The sequence below is a fragment of the Pimephales promelas genome, chromosome 7, assembly GCF_988280905.1.
Source record: "Pimephales promelas chromosome 7, fPimPro1.hap1.1, whole genome shotgun sequence".
Taxonomy (NCBI): Eukaryota; Metazoa; Chordata; class Actinopteri; order Cypriniformes; family Leuciscidae; genus Pimephales; species Pimephales promelas.
The window spans coordinates 17,034,001-17,049,494 of record NC_142775.1 but is presented as its reverse complement, the minus strand read 5'-3'; the positions used below and the strand labels follow the sequence as shown (position 1 = coordinate 17,049,494).

General features: G+C 40.4%; 1 protein-coding gene across 1 annotated transcript; it reads right to left on the bottom strand.

Moving 5' to 3' along the window:
• Positions 1 to 1,612: 1,612 nt before the first annotated feature.
• LOC120488618 (uncharacterized) lies at positions 1,613 to 6,182 on the bottom strand. The gene is made up of 10 exons (XM_089133144.1): positions 5,955 to 6,182; positions 5,741 to 5,867; positions 5,318 to 5,616; positions 5,111 to 5,201; positions 4,903 to 5,019; positions 4,741 to 4,816; positions 4,396 to 4,653; positions 3,799 to 3,970; positions 3,459 to 3,607; positions 1,613 to 1,870 (listed from the first exon to the last, which is right to left on the bottom strand). Exons 1-10 carry the CDS (start codon positions 6,146 to 6,148, stop codon positions 1,674 to 1,676), a joined length of 1,680 nt encoding a protein of 559 aa, XP_088989270.1. The 5' UTR covers positions 6,149 to 6,182; the 3' UTR covers positions 1,613 to 1,673.
• Positions 6,183 to 15,494: the final 9,312 nt, after the last annotated feature.

Genomic DNA, 15,494 nt, shown 5'->3' with positions numbered 1-15,494 from the left:
CTCAGGTCTATGTCTCATGGCCCTCTATCAGAATCCAGAGTTTTGAGAAGATTGGGGATACTTAATTTTTCGCCCAAAAAAAAAAAAAAACCTAAGGGGTAACACTGTCGTTTTTTTTTCTGGTCGAAATTTTTAATTTTGATATCTCAGCTCTGGAAGGGTCTAGAGCCTCCATTTTTGCACTCAGGTCTTAGGCTCACGGCCCTCTATCAGAATCCAGAGTTTTGAGAAGTTTGGGGATACTTAAAGGGCATATTGCAGGTTAGAGGACCCAACGAGTCAATGTATAGAAAAATAATGTAGGAACTAGATTTTCTTTAAAATATTCGTACAAATATGCTACAGAAGTTTCTAGAGCCGTTTTTGTGAGAAAATTTTACTTCCGCATCTGAAAATGGGCGTGGCGGGCGTGACGTAACTAGCGGGAGAGCGCCAGTGGCTGATTCAAACCGCAAAACAATGGATCGCAGTGATATTTCAGACGCTGAAGAAATTGTTCATATTTACTCGTATGACGGACCACAGCCGTACAATTATGAGCCTGCTATGCTGCCAAGAGATCAGGAACAGGCCAGGATTAATGTTAGACAGAACGGTCAGAGGAGACAAATTGAGTTGTGGTGTGAGGAGAACCAGTGGAGAACAGGACAGGTGTCTTGGTGAGAGAGAACAGTGTTAGCTTAGATAAATTCACAATCGCTAACGATATACACTGTGCTCATAATATTGATTATTACAATCATATATTAGTTAGCAAAGCTTTTATTGGTCATTTAGGATTATTGGAAAGTACCAAAACAGAAACTAATAGGCTTTTATCAGGCATATGTCATGCTCCTATCCGACTAACGTTACATGATAACTTAACAGTTTCTCATCAAGAGAGATATATATTTTTTTCCTGATAGACGTTTTTGTTCCATAGGTGCTTGTGTGGGAAATGCGAGGCAATGTTCTCAGCTGAGGAAAGTCAGTGCTGCAGGGAGGTGGATGCATACTGGGCTTTAGTGGAAAATGTCACCCCCAGACTTGATGTGCAGTGCCTGACTCTGCACCCAGGCTTTGAGGCTTGCTGTTTGAACCCATATGTGCTACAGATAGCCTATATGCACTTCAGACAGGACCATGGACCTCTCCAGGCCAGCAGACATGAGTATGTTTAGGGTAGATGTACTATTAAATGTATAAAAAGTAACTGTACTTGAGTATTTTTTTTATTGTACTAAAAACATACTCAAGTACATTTTTAATACATATTTTTCACCTGGGTTATAACATGAACAAACTTAAAGATTAGAATATTTAAACAATCTATTGATACAAGTATTTTTATTTTTTTTTAAATTACAAGTTGCCTCTATTTAGGGCATGACTACCATTGGTATAAGATGATCAATATTGATATTTTGTCCATATCTTCAGGCAATACCGCTACACTGCATACAGGCAGGTTGTCCGCTGGGCCTATGGCATTCTGGGCAGGCACATCAGGAAGCCCCCTGCATGTGTTGTGTCAGCCATTAGAGGGCAGTTTCCAGAGGAAGGAGGACTTTATAAAGGTTTTGAATGGCCCAATTTTGTTGACAATCAATAGAAAATAAACAATCACAAATTGTCTCTATAAAACTTTTTTATTATCATATATACAATTAAATAATATCTCAGGTATCATACTAAGGTGTAATTAACGTGTTAAATCGTGAATGCTGTGATAGATACACGCCAACAGCCTCATCCTTGTTGATCCTCTGGTGGGATCTGGAAAGGGGAGCAGGTGTAGAGGAAGACAAAACTGCACTGCGTTCTCGTAGAGCCTGTGGTGACCTAGAGTATTCCTCTCTCAGAGACTCCATGAGGGCTGATGCATATGCTGGGAGAAATATATTCACATTCATTTGCCAACTCGTGGTCTGACTTAATATTTAGGAACTAGGGGTGTAACGATTATCAAAACTTACAGTACGGTTCTTCCATGGTTTTGACGTCTCGGTTCGGTTTAGAAAGCTAAAATTTATTTTTTTGTTTTTTAGTTGTTGTTGTTGTTTTTTTTAAACAGTGGTTTAATGAAAATATTGTATCTTTGTCTTTAAATTAATTAAATTACAATTAAACGTTTTGCAAGGATTAAAAAAAATTTGCTATGCTGTATAATTATATGGGAGCCGCACTTTACTATAAGATGAAAAGGTTGACAACAGAGCCTAGACTTCTAGCCTAAATTCAGATGCTATTTATTTTTAAGATATAATAATCAACACACAACACGTATGAAAACATGTAAACAGAATGTAAGGCAGTTTTTGCATTAACTTGTGCAAATTTGTTATTGAAATACAATAATTTACACAGTTCTACCAGAAAGACTTGGGAGATAAGATACTGTACGATATAACATTTTATTAACAGCCCAGCAAGCCATATATGCAATAAAAGTTCTTTGGCGTAGGCCCCGTCTGTAACTCGCGATCCGAGGGTATGGATTCGGCATATCCTGCCTGAAGATGAAGGCAGGGGCGCAGCCGACCCCCCCTTGGAGTTTTGGAAGGGACGACCTGGTGGTGGTGGTGGGAAGGATGGAGCGAAGACCGTCTTGGTGGAGGTGGGGAGGATGGTGGTAAGTGAAGCGTCAGCATCTGCGAACTCAGACAAGTGTAAGTAAGGGTCTTTTATACTTCACTTATTAGAACGCGATTGGATAGATGAGAAGGTAATAATGACGTGACAATTGAGTCTTCCTGGCAGAACTTGCGCTACACTTTCATTTGCTGTCATTTTCATGAAAGATATTTTAAATATACATTAAATAATCAAGATTAACAGGTTAGGTAAAATATAATATATAGGCTAATATAGTGCATTTATTTAGTGCAAGAGTTCATTTATAGGAACCAACAAGTTGCGGACACTGAATCACTTGCCTGTTGAGGTAAATATTATGCTAGTGACAAGCTATGCTGTTTTATAGACGTCTTTCCGCTGCTGAAACAGTGATTGAGCGATTACACGAGTTATGATGCCTTTCAGTAAGTTAACTGCATCTTTCAAGTCAACATACCTTCAGGTGTCTATTCATGTTTATTCTGTAACTGAGGAAGAGATGATTGCGTTTACTCGTGCTCTGCGCTGCCGCATGAAATGAGGATCTAGTACAGCGATCTGTCACGCCACATCAAAGAGAGCCAAAAGTCCAAAACACCATTTATTGTTAGAATTTCGTGATCAAATAGACAGAATTAGAAAGATTACACCTTGCTTATTATTATTGGTGGTAAGGCTAACTGAATTCGTTGTGTACACATAAGACATGAGGTCCATTGTGCGGGGCTGGTGTAGCAGAGGGGGCGTGTTCGGAATTCTATGAGATTATCGCGATTCGAATTGTGGATTCCGTATCACGGTCTTTCGGTTTGGTTCGAATATCGTTACACCCTTATTAGGAACTGACTGAAACTGCCCACCATATAATGGCTTTTCCTTTACAGGACGGACTACCCAGCCACCTTTGCGGAACCTTGGGTAGCGAACCGCATAACATGCCTCACCATCACTGGTTCGAGCTACCTCTCTGCTGCCATTGTGGTTGAAATGCAGGGCTGCCAAGAGAAGTCTGTAGAAAAAGTGTAATTTGTACCCATTACAAGTTATGCATATGTGAATAAACCCAGAAGTAAAAACAACACATATATATAAAAAAAACATAAAAGTATTGCTTACTAACACATTTAAAGAAAGTTGGGCTGCTGTGTTAGACTGCATTAGTTTCAGAAAGTACTCATTCTTTCACATCACACACTTTACCTGCTGTGCATCCCAAGGAAGGAGAACCCAGTGTGCTTCGGTGCAAAGTGCAGGATCAGGGAGTGAAATGCCTCCAGTGAAAAAGTCTGATGCTGTGGGGACAACTGCCGAACATCCTTTACCAGCGCTGTTCTAGTAGCTACACTCTCCAGTTTAACTGCTACAGTTGATCCTGCATAAACACACATAAACGCACATCTTGTTATTAAGATGAGTCATGATTGGACGATCACAATTAGGTGGGATTTGTATCACATATTGTTCATGTTTTTTTTGTTTGTTTTTTTGGCTCTTAAAATGATTATTTGGTGCGCTAACACTGAATAGTATGAGAATCAAGAGTATGTGAGAAATATCCAGATGCATTCAAAACATTTGTTAAAAAAAGCATGTTAAAAATCCTGTTTCGAAACAAAAGCACCTCTCGTTCATATTATCTTCATTGTGTTATTAGTTAATCCGGTTTGTTTATTTTGTAACGCGGCTAGCTTGAGAGTTGCTACGACATCTCAGAAATGGCAAACCCTTATTTGGAAAAACAAGCACAATGAACATTCACTATACATTTTCAGCCACATAATAAACAGTATTTTGTACCTGGTTCCAGCCACTCCTTGTTCCTTGCTTCACCCTCCAGAGGTGGATGTGCACAGCAGGGAAATGTAGCAGTGCCATGTTCGTGGATGTCCTGAACATGGTTGACCATGCTTCTCCACTTGGCCTCCATCACATCTGCATCTCCATTAGGGGTGGAAGCTGCAGTCCAGTAGAGATGGTTAATAATAGCTGGCCTCCACAGCTTCAGATCTTCACACTCCCTCTCCTTTGCAGCAGCATCCAATGCTTTCCCTAGGCCTGTTTTAGAACAGAAACACAAAATAGTAAAAAGGAAAATGTAATTATAGACAATCTAAACAAAACTACTTTCTTTAAGCAACATACTTTTGCCAATATGCCAAATATCAAAGAAATGGCTTGTTCCTTTGGGACACAACTCCTCCCGTACAAACTTGGCAACCTGAAATTTTGAAAAAGAACATTTGATTTTAGTTGTAAATATAGTCAGCAGGAATATTTTAGATGTGTACATGTGCGTTTCTTTACCTGCCGATTTCTGTCTGTGATGAGGGCAGACACTTGCATATGTTGCTGAGTCAGAAAGTTTATGCTGCGCTTTAGGCCCTCTAACTCACACCAGGTGCTACTTGGGACCTCGGAGCTCTGTAAATAAAAATAAAAATTAAAAAAAACATTTGGTCATCTCACTGTGTAACATTAGACAGGTGATAAGTGTGTTTGATAACAAACTTACCTGGACAAGTTGAAGATCTAAAACCTTATTGATCCTGTCCTCAATCAAAGAGTATGTGCCATATTTTGCACAATGGCCAGGTGAATCTGACCTATATATGTCAAAAACAGTTTAATTTATGGTTAAGCACTGAAACTAATACATTAAACTCGATTATCCATTTTAGACTTGTTTTCTATTTTAATGATATAAACTGAAGTGTGCTACCTGCAGTCACCAGACAGGATCAGTCCCCCCATCATCTCTTTCAGATCTCTGATGATCGCTGCCTGTTCATTCTGCCACGCCTGCACGATGGTTGGAATCGTGTAAAAGCGCTGATGGCGGAAGAAGGTGCTGACACTGATGCTCTGAAGCCCAAACAGCTTCAACATACGGATGGTCTGGGTAGCCATGCAACCTGAAAAGTGGATGGCCCCACTCAGTAATAGGTTGCAGGCCGGCATATTTCGATGCAGCATTGGCTGGTTCTGCCAAAAACGCTGATACCCACATGCTGCACAGACCTAAGAGATGTGAAAGGCGGAAAATGACTATACCATACAAATAACTTAGTGTAATAATTAAAGCAAAATAAACAAGTTATGTTACAATTTAATTTTCTACCAGAAATTACAAATAGCTTCTTACTTGCTTTATTTTTACAAAAGTTCCCTCCTGCTTCTCAACATTGCCTTGGGTTTCCCCAGAACAGGCTGGGCAAATGGTAAAGAGAGACATCAGCTGGCTTTGGCACACAATGAACTTGTCAGCAGCACTGAAAAAAACAAAACAATAAACATTATTTTTGACTTGACACAATATGATCATAGAAAATCTCAAATTAAAAAAAAAAAAGTCTTACTTGAGGTCAGGGTGAGATTCCTGCTGTGGTTCCTCATCAGATGAATCACTTCTCATTTCCCCCTCTGGGAACCATGGCATATCACCAGGTTTGTCCATGAAAACAGAGGATTCATCATCACTATGCACAGGACTGGGCAGTGGAGTTGATGTTGGTTTCTTAAACATTTCTGTCTGAGTCCCCACACTGACCATCTTGGGTTGTGCCTGGACAGCTAAAATCAATGTCCACTGTCATACAATTGTCATACAAACAGCTTGTCACTGCTTAGGTACCTGCATCATAAAATATTTTACTAATTATTTGCTCTCATAGATTATGTAAACAGATGTTGCCATGTACAATTAATTCTAGATATGAGTAATGTTAATCCACCTGATGAACGATGTAAAGGTCTGAGGTCACACTGTGAGCCACAGTGAAGCACAGATGATTGAGGGGCCAGTGGAGAGAAAGGCTCTTGCGCTGGGTCAGAAACAAGCACCGCAGCACTGGCTGAAGATGCATCTCCCCCTTCATCACATGGATTTTCTGATAAAACCTTATAAAAAAAACATGACAATAAATTACGATTTCGCTAACTAGCATTCGTTATTATGCCTTACAAGCTATCTGCGGTAATTTACAACAACTTGTTCACGTCACGTTTCTTCTCATTATTTAAATAATTATGTTGACTGATTTGTTAGTTAGTAATTGTTTTTTAAAAAACGACTTACGGTGCACAGTTCACGTTTTCGTCGAGCTGCATCTCTGACGGATCCGTGACCATCAAGTCTCCCGCCGGCGGGAGAACCCGCTGAAGATGCGGTGTGCACTGAAGGAACCGCGCCAGCTTTGAGTCTCACTTGCCTCTTGCTTCGGTATCCCATGTTTAACTCCATCAAATCGCCGGGACGATAATCCTCCGATCTAAAGTGAACGCTACAGACGGCCGCGTTTTTAGAAGCCGATGCGGAAGAAAAATCCCATCTCTTCACCTGCACAAACCTCACCCAGGCACGAAAGACAGCACCGTCCTTCTTCTTGTCAGGAAATCTGTGGACTCGATGTCCTGACAGGCCGGAGTTTTTGCAACCTCCACAAACACAATAATTTACCATGACGATGATAAATTAAAATACAATAACTACCGAAAACAAACTTACTTACGACCGCTCTCACTGAATACCAACCTACTCTGCACTGAACCGAGGGTGGGTGGCGGCTCCCTAACATGACGTAAAATGACGCGCTGTTGAAAAAAAAGCCGTTTTTACAAGCAGTCCAAGAAACGCTCACTTTATCTACAAAATTAGTGCCCTTATGTCGTTTTAAAACGTTTTAAATCCTGCATTTACTTTTCATATGGTATTTTCATACAAGCTTATATATTAATTTCGATTTTTTTTTTACCTGCAATATGCTCTTTAATTTTTCGCCCAAAAAAAAAAACGTAAGGGGTAACACTGTCGTTTTTTTTTTTCTGGTCGAAATTTTGAATTTCGATATCTCAGCTCTGGAAGGGTCTAGAGCCTCCATTGTTGCACTCAGGTCTAAGGCTCACGGCCCTCTATCAGAATCCAGAGTTTTGAGAAGTTTGGGGATACTTAATTTTTCGCCCAAAAAAAAAACCGTAAGGGGTAACACTGTCGTTTTTTTTTTCTGGTCGAAATTTTGAATTTCGATATCTCAGCTCTGGAAGGGTCTAGAGCCTCCATTGTTGCACTCAGGTCTATGTCTCATGGCCGTCTATCAGAATTCAGAGTTTTGAGAAGATTGGGGATACTTAATTTTTCGCCCCCCCCAAAAAAACGTAAGGGGTAACACTGTCGTTTTTTTACGGGTCGAAATTTTGATTTTCTATATCTCAGCTCTGGAAGGGTCTAGAGCCTCCATTGTTGCACTCTGGTCTATGTCTCATGGCCCTCTATCAGAATCCAGAGTTTTGAGAAGATTGGGGATACTTAATTTTTCGCCCCAAAAAAAAACCCGTAAGGGGTAACACTGTCGTTTTTTTTTTTCTGGTCGAATTTTTGAATTTCGATATCTCAGCTCTGGAAGGGTCTAGAGCCTCCATTGTTGCACTCAGGTCTAAGTCTCATGGCCCTCTATCAGAATCCAGAGTTTTGAGAAGATTGGGGATACTTAATTTTTCGCCCAAAAAAAAAAAACGTAAGGGGTAACACTGTCGTTTTTTTTTCGGGTCGAAATTTTGAGTTTAGATATCTCAGCACTGGAAGGGTCTAGAGCCTACATTGTTGCACTCAGGTCTATGTCTCATGGCCCTCTATCAGAATCCAGAGTTTTGAGAAGATTGGGGATACTTAATTTTTCGCCCAAAAAAAAAAAACGTAAGGGGTAACACTGTCGTTTTTTTTTTCAGGTCGAAATTTTGAGTTTCGATATCTCAGCACTGGAAGGGTCTAGAGCCTCCATTGTTGCACTCAGGTCTATGTCTCATGGCCCTCTATCAGAATCCAGAGTTTTGAGAAGATTGGGGATACTAAATTTTTCGCCCAAAAAAAAAAAAACGTAAGGGGTAACACTGTCGTTTTTTTTTTCTGGTCGAAATTTTGAATTTCGATATCTCAGCTCTGGAAGGGTTTAGAGCCTCCATTGTTGCACTCAGGTCTATGTCTCATGGCCCTCTATCAGAATCCAGAGTTTTGAGAAGATTGGGGATACTTAAATTTTCGCCCAAAAAAAAAAAACGTAAGGGGTAACACTGTCGTTTTTTTTTCTGGTTGAAATTTTGAATTTCGATATCTCAGCTCTGGAAGGGTCTAGAGCCTCCATTGTTGCACTCAGGTCTATGTCTCATGGCCGTCTATCAGAATCCAGAGTTTTGAGAAGATTGGGGATACTTAATTTTTCGCCCCCAAAAAAAACGTAAGGGGTAACACTGTCGTTTTTTTTTCTGGTCGAAATTTTGATTTTCGATATCTCAGCTCTGGAAGGGTCTAGAGCCTCCATTGTTGCACTCTGGTCTATGTCTCATGGCCCTCTATCAGAATCCAGAGTTTTGAGAAGATTGGGGATACTTAATTTTTCACCCCCCAAAAAAACCCGTAAGGGGTAACACTGTCGTTTTTTTTTCTGGTCGAATTTTTGAATTTCGATATCTCAGCTCTGGAAGGGTCTAGAGCCTCCATTGTTGCACTCTGGTCTATGTCTCATGGCCCTCTATCAGAATCCAGAGTTTTGAGAAGATTGGGGATACTTAATTTTTCACCCCCCAAAAAAACCCGTAAGGGGTAACACTGTCGTTTTTTTTTTCTGGTCGAATTTTTGAATTTCGATATCTCAGCTCTGGAAGGGTCTAGAGCCTCCATTGTTGCACTCAGGTCTAAGTCTCATGGCCCTCTATCAGAATCCAGAGTTTTGAGAAGATTGGGGATACTTAATTTTTCGCCCAAAAAAAAAAACGTAAGGGGTAACACTGTCGTTTTTTTTTCGGGTCGAAATTTTGAGTTTAGATATCTCAGCACTGGAAGGGTCTAGAGCCTCCATTGTTGCACTCAGGTCTATGTCTCATGGCCCTCTATCAGAATCCAGAGTTTTGAGAAGATTGGGGATACTTAATTTTTCGCCCAAAAAAAAAAAACGTAAGGGGTAACACTGTCGTTTTTTTTTTCAGGTCGAACTTTTGAGTTTCGATATCTCAGCACTGGAAGGGTCTAGAGCCTCCATTGTTGCACTCAGGTCTATGTCTCATGGCCCTCTATCAGAATCCAGAGTTTTGAGAAGATTGGGGATACTTAATTTTTCGCCCAAAAAAAAAAAACGTAAGGGGTAACACTGTCGTTTTTTTTTTCTGGTCGAAATTTTGATTTTCTATATCTCAGCTCTGGAAGGGTCTAGAGCCTCCATTGTTGCACTCAGGTCTAAGTCTCATGGCCCTCTATCAGAATTCAGAGTTTTGAGAAGATTGGGGATACTTAATTTTTCGCCCCCAAAAAAAAAAAAACGTAAGGGGTAACACTGTCGTTTTTTTTTTTTCGGGTCGAAATTTTGAGTTTCGATATCTCAGCTCTGGAAGGGTCTAGAGCCTCCATTGTTGCACTCAGGTCTAAGTATCATGGCCCTCTATCAGAATCAAGAGTTTTGAGAAGATTAGGGATACTTAATTTTTCACCCCCCAAAAAAACCCGTAAGGGGTAACACTGTCGTTTTTTTTTTCTGGTCGAATTTTTGAATTTCGATATCTCAGCTCTGGAAGGGTCTAGAGCCTCCATTGTTGCACTCAGGTCTAAGTCTCATGGCCCTCTATCAGAATCCAGAGTTTTGAGAAGATTGGGGATACTTAATTTTTCGCCCCAAAAAAAAAAAACGTAAGGGGTAACACTGTCGTTTTTTTTTCGGGTCGAAATTTTGAGTTTAGATATCTCAGCACTGGAAGGGTCTAGAGCCTCCATTGTTGCACTCAGGTCTATGTCTCATGGCCCTCTATCAGAATCCAGAGTATTGAGAAGATTGGGGATACTTAATTTTTCGCCCAAAAAAAAATGTAAGGGGTAACACTGTCGTTTTTTTTTTCAGGTCAAAATTTTGAGTTTCGATATCTCAGCACTGGAAGGGTCTAGAGCCTCCATTGTTGCACTCAGGTCTATGTCTCATGGCCCTCTATCAGAATCCAGAGTTTTGAGAAGATTGGGGATACTAAATTTTTCGCCCCAAAAAAAAAAAAAATGTAAGGGGTAACACTGTCGTTTTTTTTTTCTGGTCGAAATTTTGAATTTCGATATCTCAGCTCTGGAAGGGTCTAGAGCCTCCATTGTTGCACTCAGGTATATGTCTCATTGCCCTCTATCAGAATCCAGAGTTTTGAGAAGATTGGGGATACTTAAATTTTCGCCCCAAAAAAAAAACGTAAGGGGTAACACTGTCGTTTTTTTTTTTTCGGGTCGTACTTTTGATTTTGGATATCTCAGCTCTGGAAGGGTCTAGAGCCTCCATTGTTGCACTCAGGTCTAAGTCTCATGGCCCTCTATCAGAATCCAGAGTTTTGAGAAGATTGGGGATACTAAATTTTTCGCCCAAAAAAAAAACGTAAGGGGTAACACTGTCGTTTTTTTTTTCGGGTCGAAATTTTGATTTTCGATATCTCAGCTCTGGAAGGGTCTAGAGCCTCCATTGTTGCACTCAGGTCTATGTCTCATGGCCCTCTATCAGAATCCAGAGTTTTGAGAAGATTGGGGATACTTAATTTTTCACCCCAAAAAAAAACCCGTAAGGGGTAACACTGTCGCTTTTGTTTCTGGTCGAATTTTTGAATTTCGATATCTCAGCTCTGGAAGGGTCTAGAGCCTCCATTGTTGCACTCAGGTCTAAGTCTCATGGCCCTCTATCAGAATTCAGAGTTTTGAGAAGATTGGGGATACTTAATTTTTCGCCCCAAAAAAAAAAAAACGTAAGGGGTAACACGTGTCGTTTTTTTTTTTCGGGTCGAAATTTTGAGTTTCGATATCTCAGCTCTGGAAGGGTCTAGAGCCTCCATTGTTGCACTCAGGTCTAAGTATCATGGCCCTCTATCAGAATCAAGAGTTTTGAGAAGATTAGGGATACTTAATTTTTCGCCCCCCCCAAAAAAACGTAAGGGGTAACACTGTCGTTTTTTTATGGGTTTAAATTTTGATTTTCGATATCTCAGCTCTGGAAGGGTCTAGAGCCTCCATTGTTGCACTCTGGTCTATGTCTCATGGCCCTCTATCAGAATCCAGAGTTTTGAGAAGATTGGGGATACTTAATTTTTCACCCCCAAAAAAAACCTGTAAGGGGTAACACTGTCGTTTTTTTTTCTGGTCGAATTTTTGAATTTCGATATCTCAGCTCTGGAAGGGTCTAGAGCCTCCATTGTTGCACTCAGGTCTAAGTCTCATGGCCCTCTATCAGAATCCAGAGTTTTGAGAAGATTGGGGATACTTAATTTTTCGCCCAAAAAAAAAAAACGTAAGGGGTAACACTGTCGTTTTTTTGTCGGGTCGAAATTTTGAGTTTAGATATCTCAGCACTGGAAGGGTCTAGAGCCTCCATTGTTGCACTCAGGTCTATGTCTCATGGCCCTCTATCAGAATCCAGAGTATTGAGAAGATTGGGGATACTTAATTTTTTGCCCAAAAAAAAAATGTAAGGGGTAACACTGTCGTTTTTTTTTTCAGGTCAAAATTTTGAGTTTCGATATCTCAGCACTGGAAGGGTCTAGAGCCTCCATTGTTGCACTCAGGTCTATGTCTCATGGCCCTCTATCAGAATCCAGAGTTTTGAGAAGATTGGGGATACTAAATTTTTCGCCCAAAAAAAAAAAACGTAAGGGGTAACACTGTCGTTTTTTTTTTCTGGTCGAAATTTTGAATTTCGTTATCTCAGCTCTGGAAGGGTCTAGAGCCTCCATTGTTGCACTCAGGTCTATGTCTCATGGCCCTCTATCAGAATCCAGAGTTTTGAGAAGATTGGGGATACTTAAATTTTCGCCCAAAAAAAAAACGTAAGGGGTAACACTGTCGTTTTTTTTTTCTGGTTGAAATTTTGAATTTCGATATCTCAGCTCTGGAAGGGTCTAGAGCCTCCATTGTTGCACTCAGGTCTATGTCTCATGGCCGTCTATCAGAATCCAGAGTTTTGAGAAGATTGGGGATACTTAATTTTTCGCCCAAAAAAAAAACGTAAGGGGTAACACTGTCGTTTTTTTTTCTGGTCGAAATTTTGATTTTCGATATCTCAGCTCTGGAAGGGTCTAGAGCCTCCATTGTTGCACTCTGGTCTATGTCTCATGGCCCTCTATCAGAATCCAGAGTTTTGAGAAGATTGGGGATACTTAATTTTTCACCCCCCAAAAAAACCCGTAAGGGGTAACACTGTCGTTTTTTTTTCTGGTCGAATTTTTGAATTTCGATATCTCAGCTCTGGAAGGGTCTAGAGCCTCCATTTTTGCACTCAGGTCTAAGTCTCATGGCCCTCTATCAGAATCCAGAGTTTTGAGAAGATTGGGGATACTTAATTTTTCGCCCAAAAAAAAAAAACGTAAGGGGTAACACTGTCGTTTTTTTTCGGGTCGAAATTTTGAGTTTAGATATCTCAGCACTGGAAGGGTCTAGAGCCTCCATTGTTGCACTCAGGTCTATGTCTCATGGCCCTCTATCAGAATCCAGAGTTTTGAGAAGATTGGGGATACTTAATTTTTCGCCCAAAAAAAAAAACGTAAGGGGTAACACTGTCGTTTTTTTTTTCAGGTCGAAATTTTGAGTTTCGATATCTCAGCACTGGAAGGGTCTAGAGCCTCCATTGTTGCACTCAGGTCTATGTCTCATGGCCCTCTATCAGAATCCAGAGTTTTGAGAAGATTGGGGATACTAAATTTTTCGCCCAAAAAAAAAAAACGTAAGGGGTAACACTGTCGTTTTTTTTTTCTGGTTGAAATTTTGAATTTCGATATCTCAGCTCTGGAAGGGTCTAGAGCCTCCATTGTTGCACTCTGGTCTATGTCTCATGGCCCTCTATCAGAATCCAGAGTTTTGAGAAGATTGGGGATACTTAATTTTTCACCCCCCAAAAAAACCCGTAAGGGGTAACACTGTCGTTTTTTTTTTCTGGTCGAATTTTTGAATTTCGATATCTCAGCTCTGGAAGGGTCTAGAGCCTCCATTGTTGCACTCAGGTCTAAGTCTCATGGCCCTCTATCAGAATCCAGAGTTTTGAGAAGATTGGGGATACTTAATTTTTCGCCCAAAAAAAAAAAACGTAAGGGGTAACACTGTCGTTTTTTTTTCGGGTCGAAATTTTGAGTTTAGATATCTCAGCACTGGAAGGGTCTAGAGCCTCCATTGTTGCACTCAGGTCTATGTCTCATGGCCCTCTATCAGAATCCAGAGTTTTGAGAAGATTGGGGATACTTAATTTTTCGCCCAAAAAAAAAAAACGTAAGGGGTAACACTGTCGTTTTTTTTTTCAGGTCGAAATTTTGAGTTTCGATATCTCAGCACTGGAAGGGTCTAGAGCCTCCATTGTTGCACTCAGGTCTATGTCTCATGGCCCTCTATCAGAATCCAGAGTTTTGAGAAGATTGGGGATACTTAATTTTTCGCCCAAAAAAAAAAACGTAAGGGGTAACACTGTCGTTTTTTTTTTCTGGTCGAAATTTTGATTTTCTATATCTCAGCTCTGGAAGGGTCTAGAGCCTCCATTGTTGCACTCAGGTCTAAGTCTCATGGCCCTCTATCAGAATTCAGAGTTTTGAGAAGATTGGGGATACTTAATTTTTCGCCCCAAAAAAAAAAAAACGTAAGGGGTAACACTGTCGTTTTTTTTTTTTTCGGGTCGAAATTTTGAGTTTCGATATCTCAGCTCTGGAAGGGTCTAGAGCCTCCATTGTTGCACTCAGGTCTAAGTATCATGGCCCTCTATCAGAATCAAGAGTTTTGAGAAGATTAGGGATACTTAATTTTTCGCCCCCCCCAAAAAAACGTAAGGGGTAACACTGTCGTTTTTTTTACGGGTTGAAATTTTGATTTTCGATATCTCAGCTCTGGAAGGGTCTAGAGCCTCCATTGTTGCACTCTGGTCTATGTCTCATGGCCCTCTATCAGAATCCAGAGTTTTGAGAAGATTAGGGATACTTAATTTTTCACCCCCAAAAAAAACCCGTAAGGGGTAACACTGTCGTTTTTTTTTTCTGGTCGAATTTTTGAATTTCGATATCTCAGCTCTGGAAGGGTCTAGAGCCTCCATTGTTGCACTCAGGTCTAAGTCTCATGGCCCTCTATCAGAATCCAGAGTATTGAGAAGATTGGGGATACTTAATTTTTCGCCCCAAAAAAAAAAACGTAAGGGGTAACACTGTCGTTTTTTTTTTTCAGGTCAAAATTTTGAGTTTCGATATCTCAGCACTGGAAGGGTCTAGAGCCTCCATTGTTGCACTCAGGTCTATGTCTCATGGCCCTCTATCAGAATCCAGAGTTTTGAGAAGATTGGGGATACTAAATTTTTCGCCCAAAAAAAAAAACGTAAGGGGTAACACTGTCGTTTTTTTTTCTGGTCGAAATTTTGAATTTCGATATCTCAGCTCTGGAAGGGTCTAGAGCCTCCATTGTTGCACTCAGGTATATGTCTCATTGCCCTCTATCAGAATCCAGAGTTTTGAGAAGATTGGGGATACTTAAATTTTCGCCCCCAAAAAAAAACGTAAGGGGTAACACTGTCGTTTTTTTTTTTCGGGTCGTACTTTTGATTTTGGATATCTCAGCTCTGGAAGGGTCTAGAGCCTCCATTGTTGCACTCAGGTCTAAGTCTCATGGCCCTCTATCAGAATCCAGAGTTTTGAGAAGATTGGGGATACTAAATTTTTCGCCCAAAAAAAAAAAACGTAAGGGGTAACACTGTCTTTTTTTTTTTCGGGTCGAAATTTTGATTTTCGATATCTCAGCTCTGGAAGGGTCTAGAGCCTCCATTGTTGCACTCAGGTCTATGTCTCATGGCCCTCTATCAGAATCCAGAGTTTTGAGAAGATTGGGGATACTTAATTTTTCACCCCAAAAAAAAACCCGTAAGGGGTAACACTGTCGC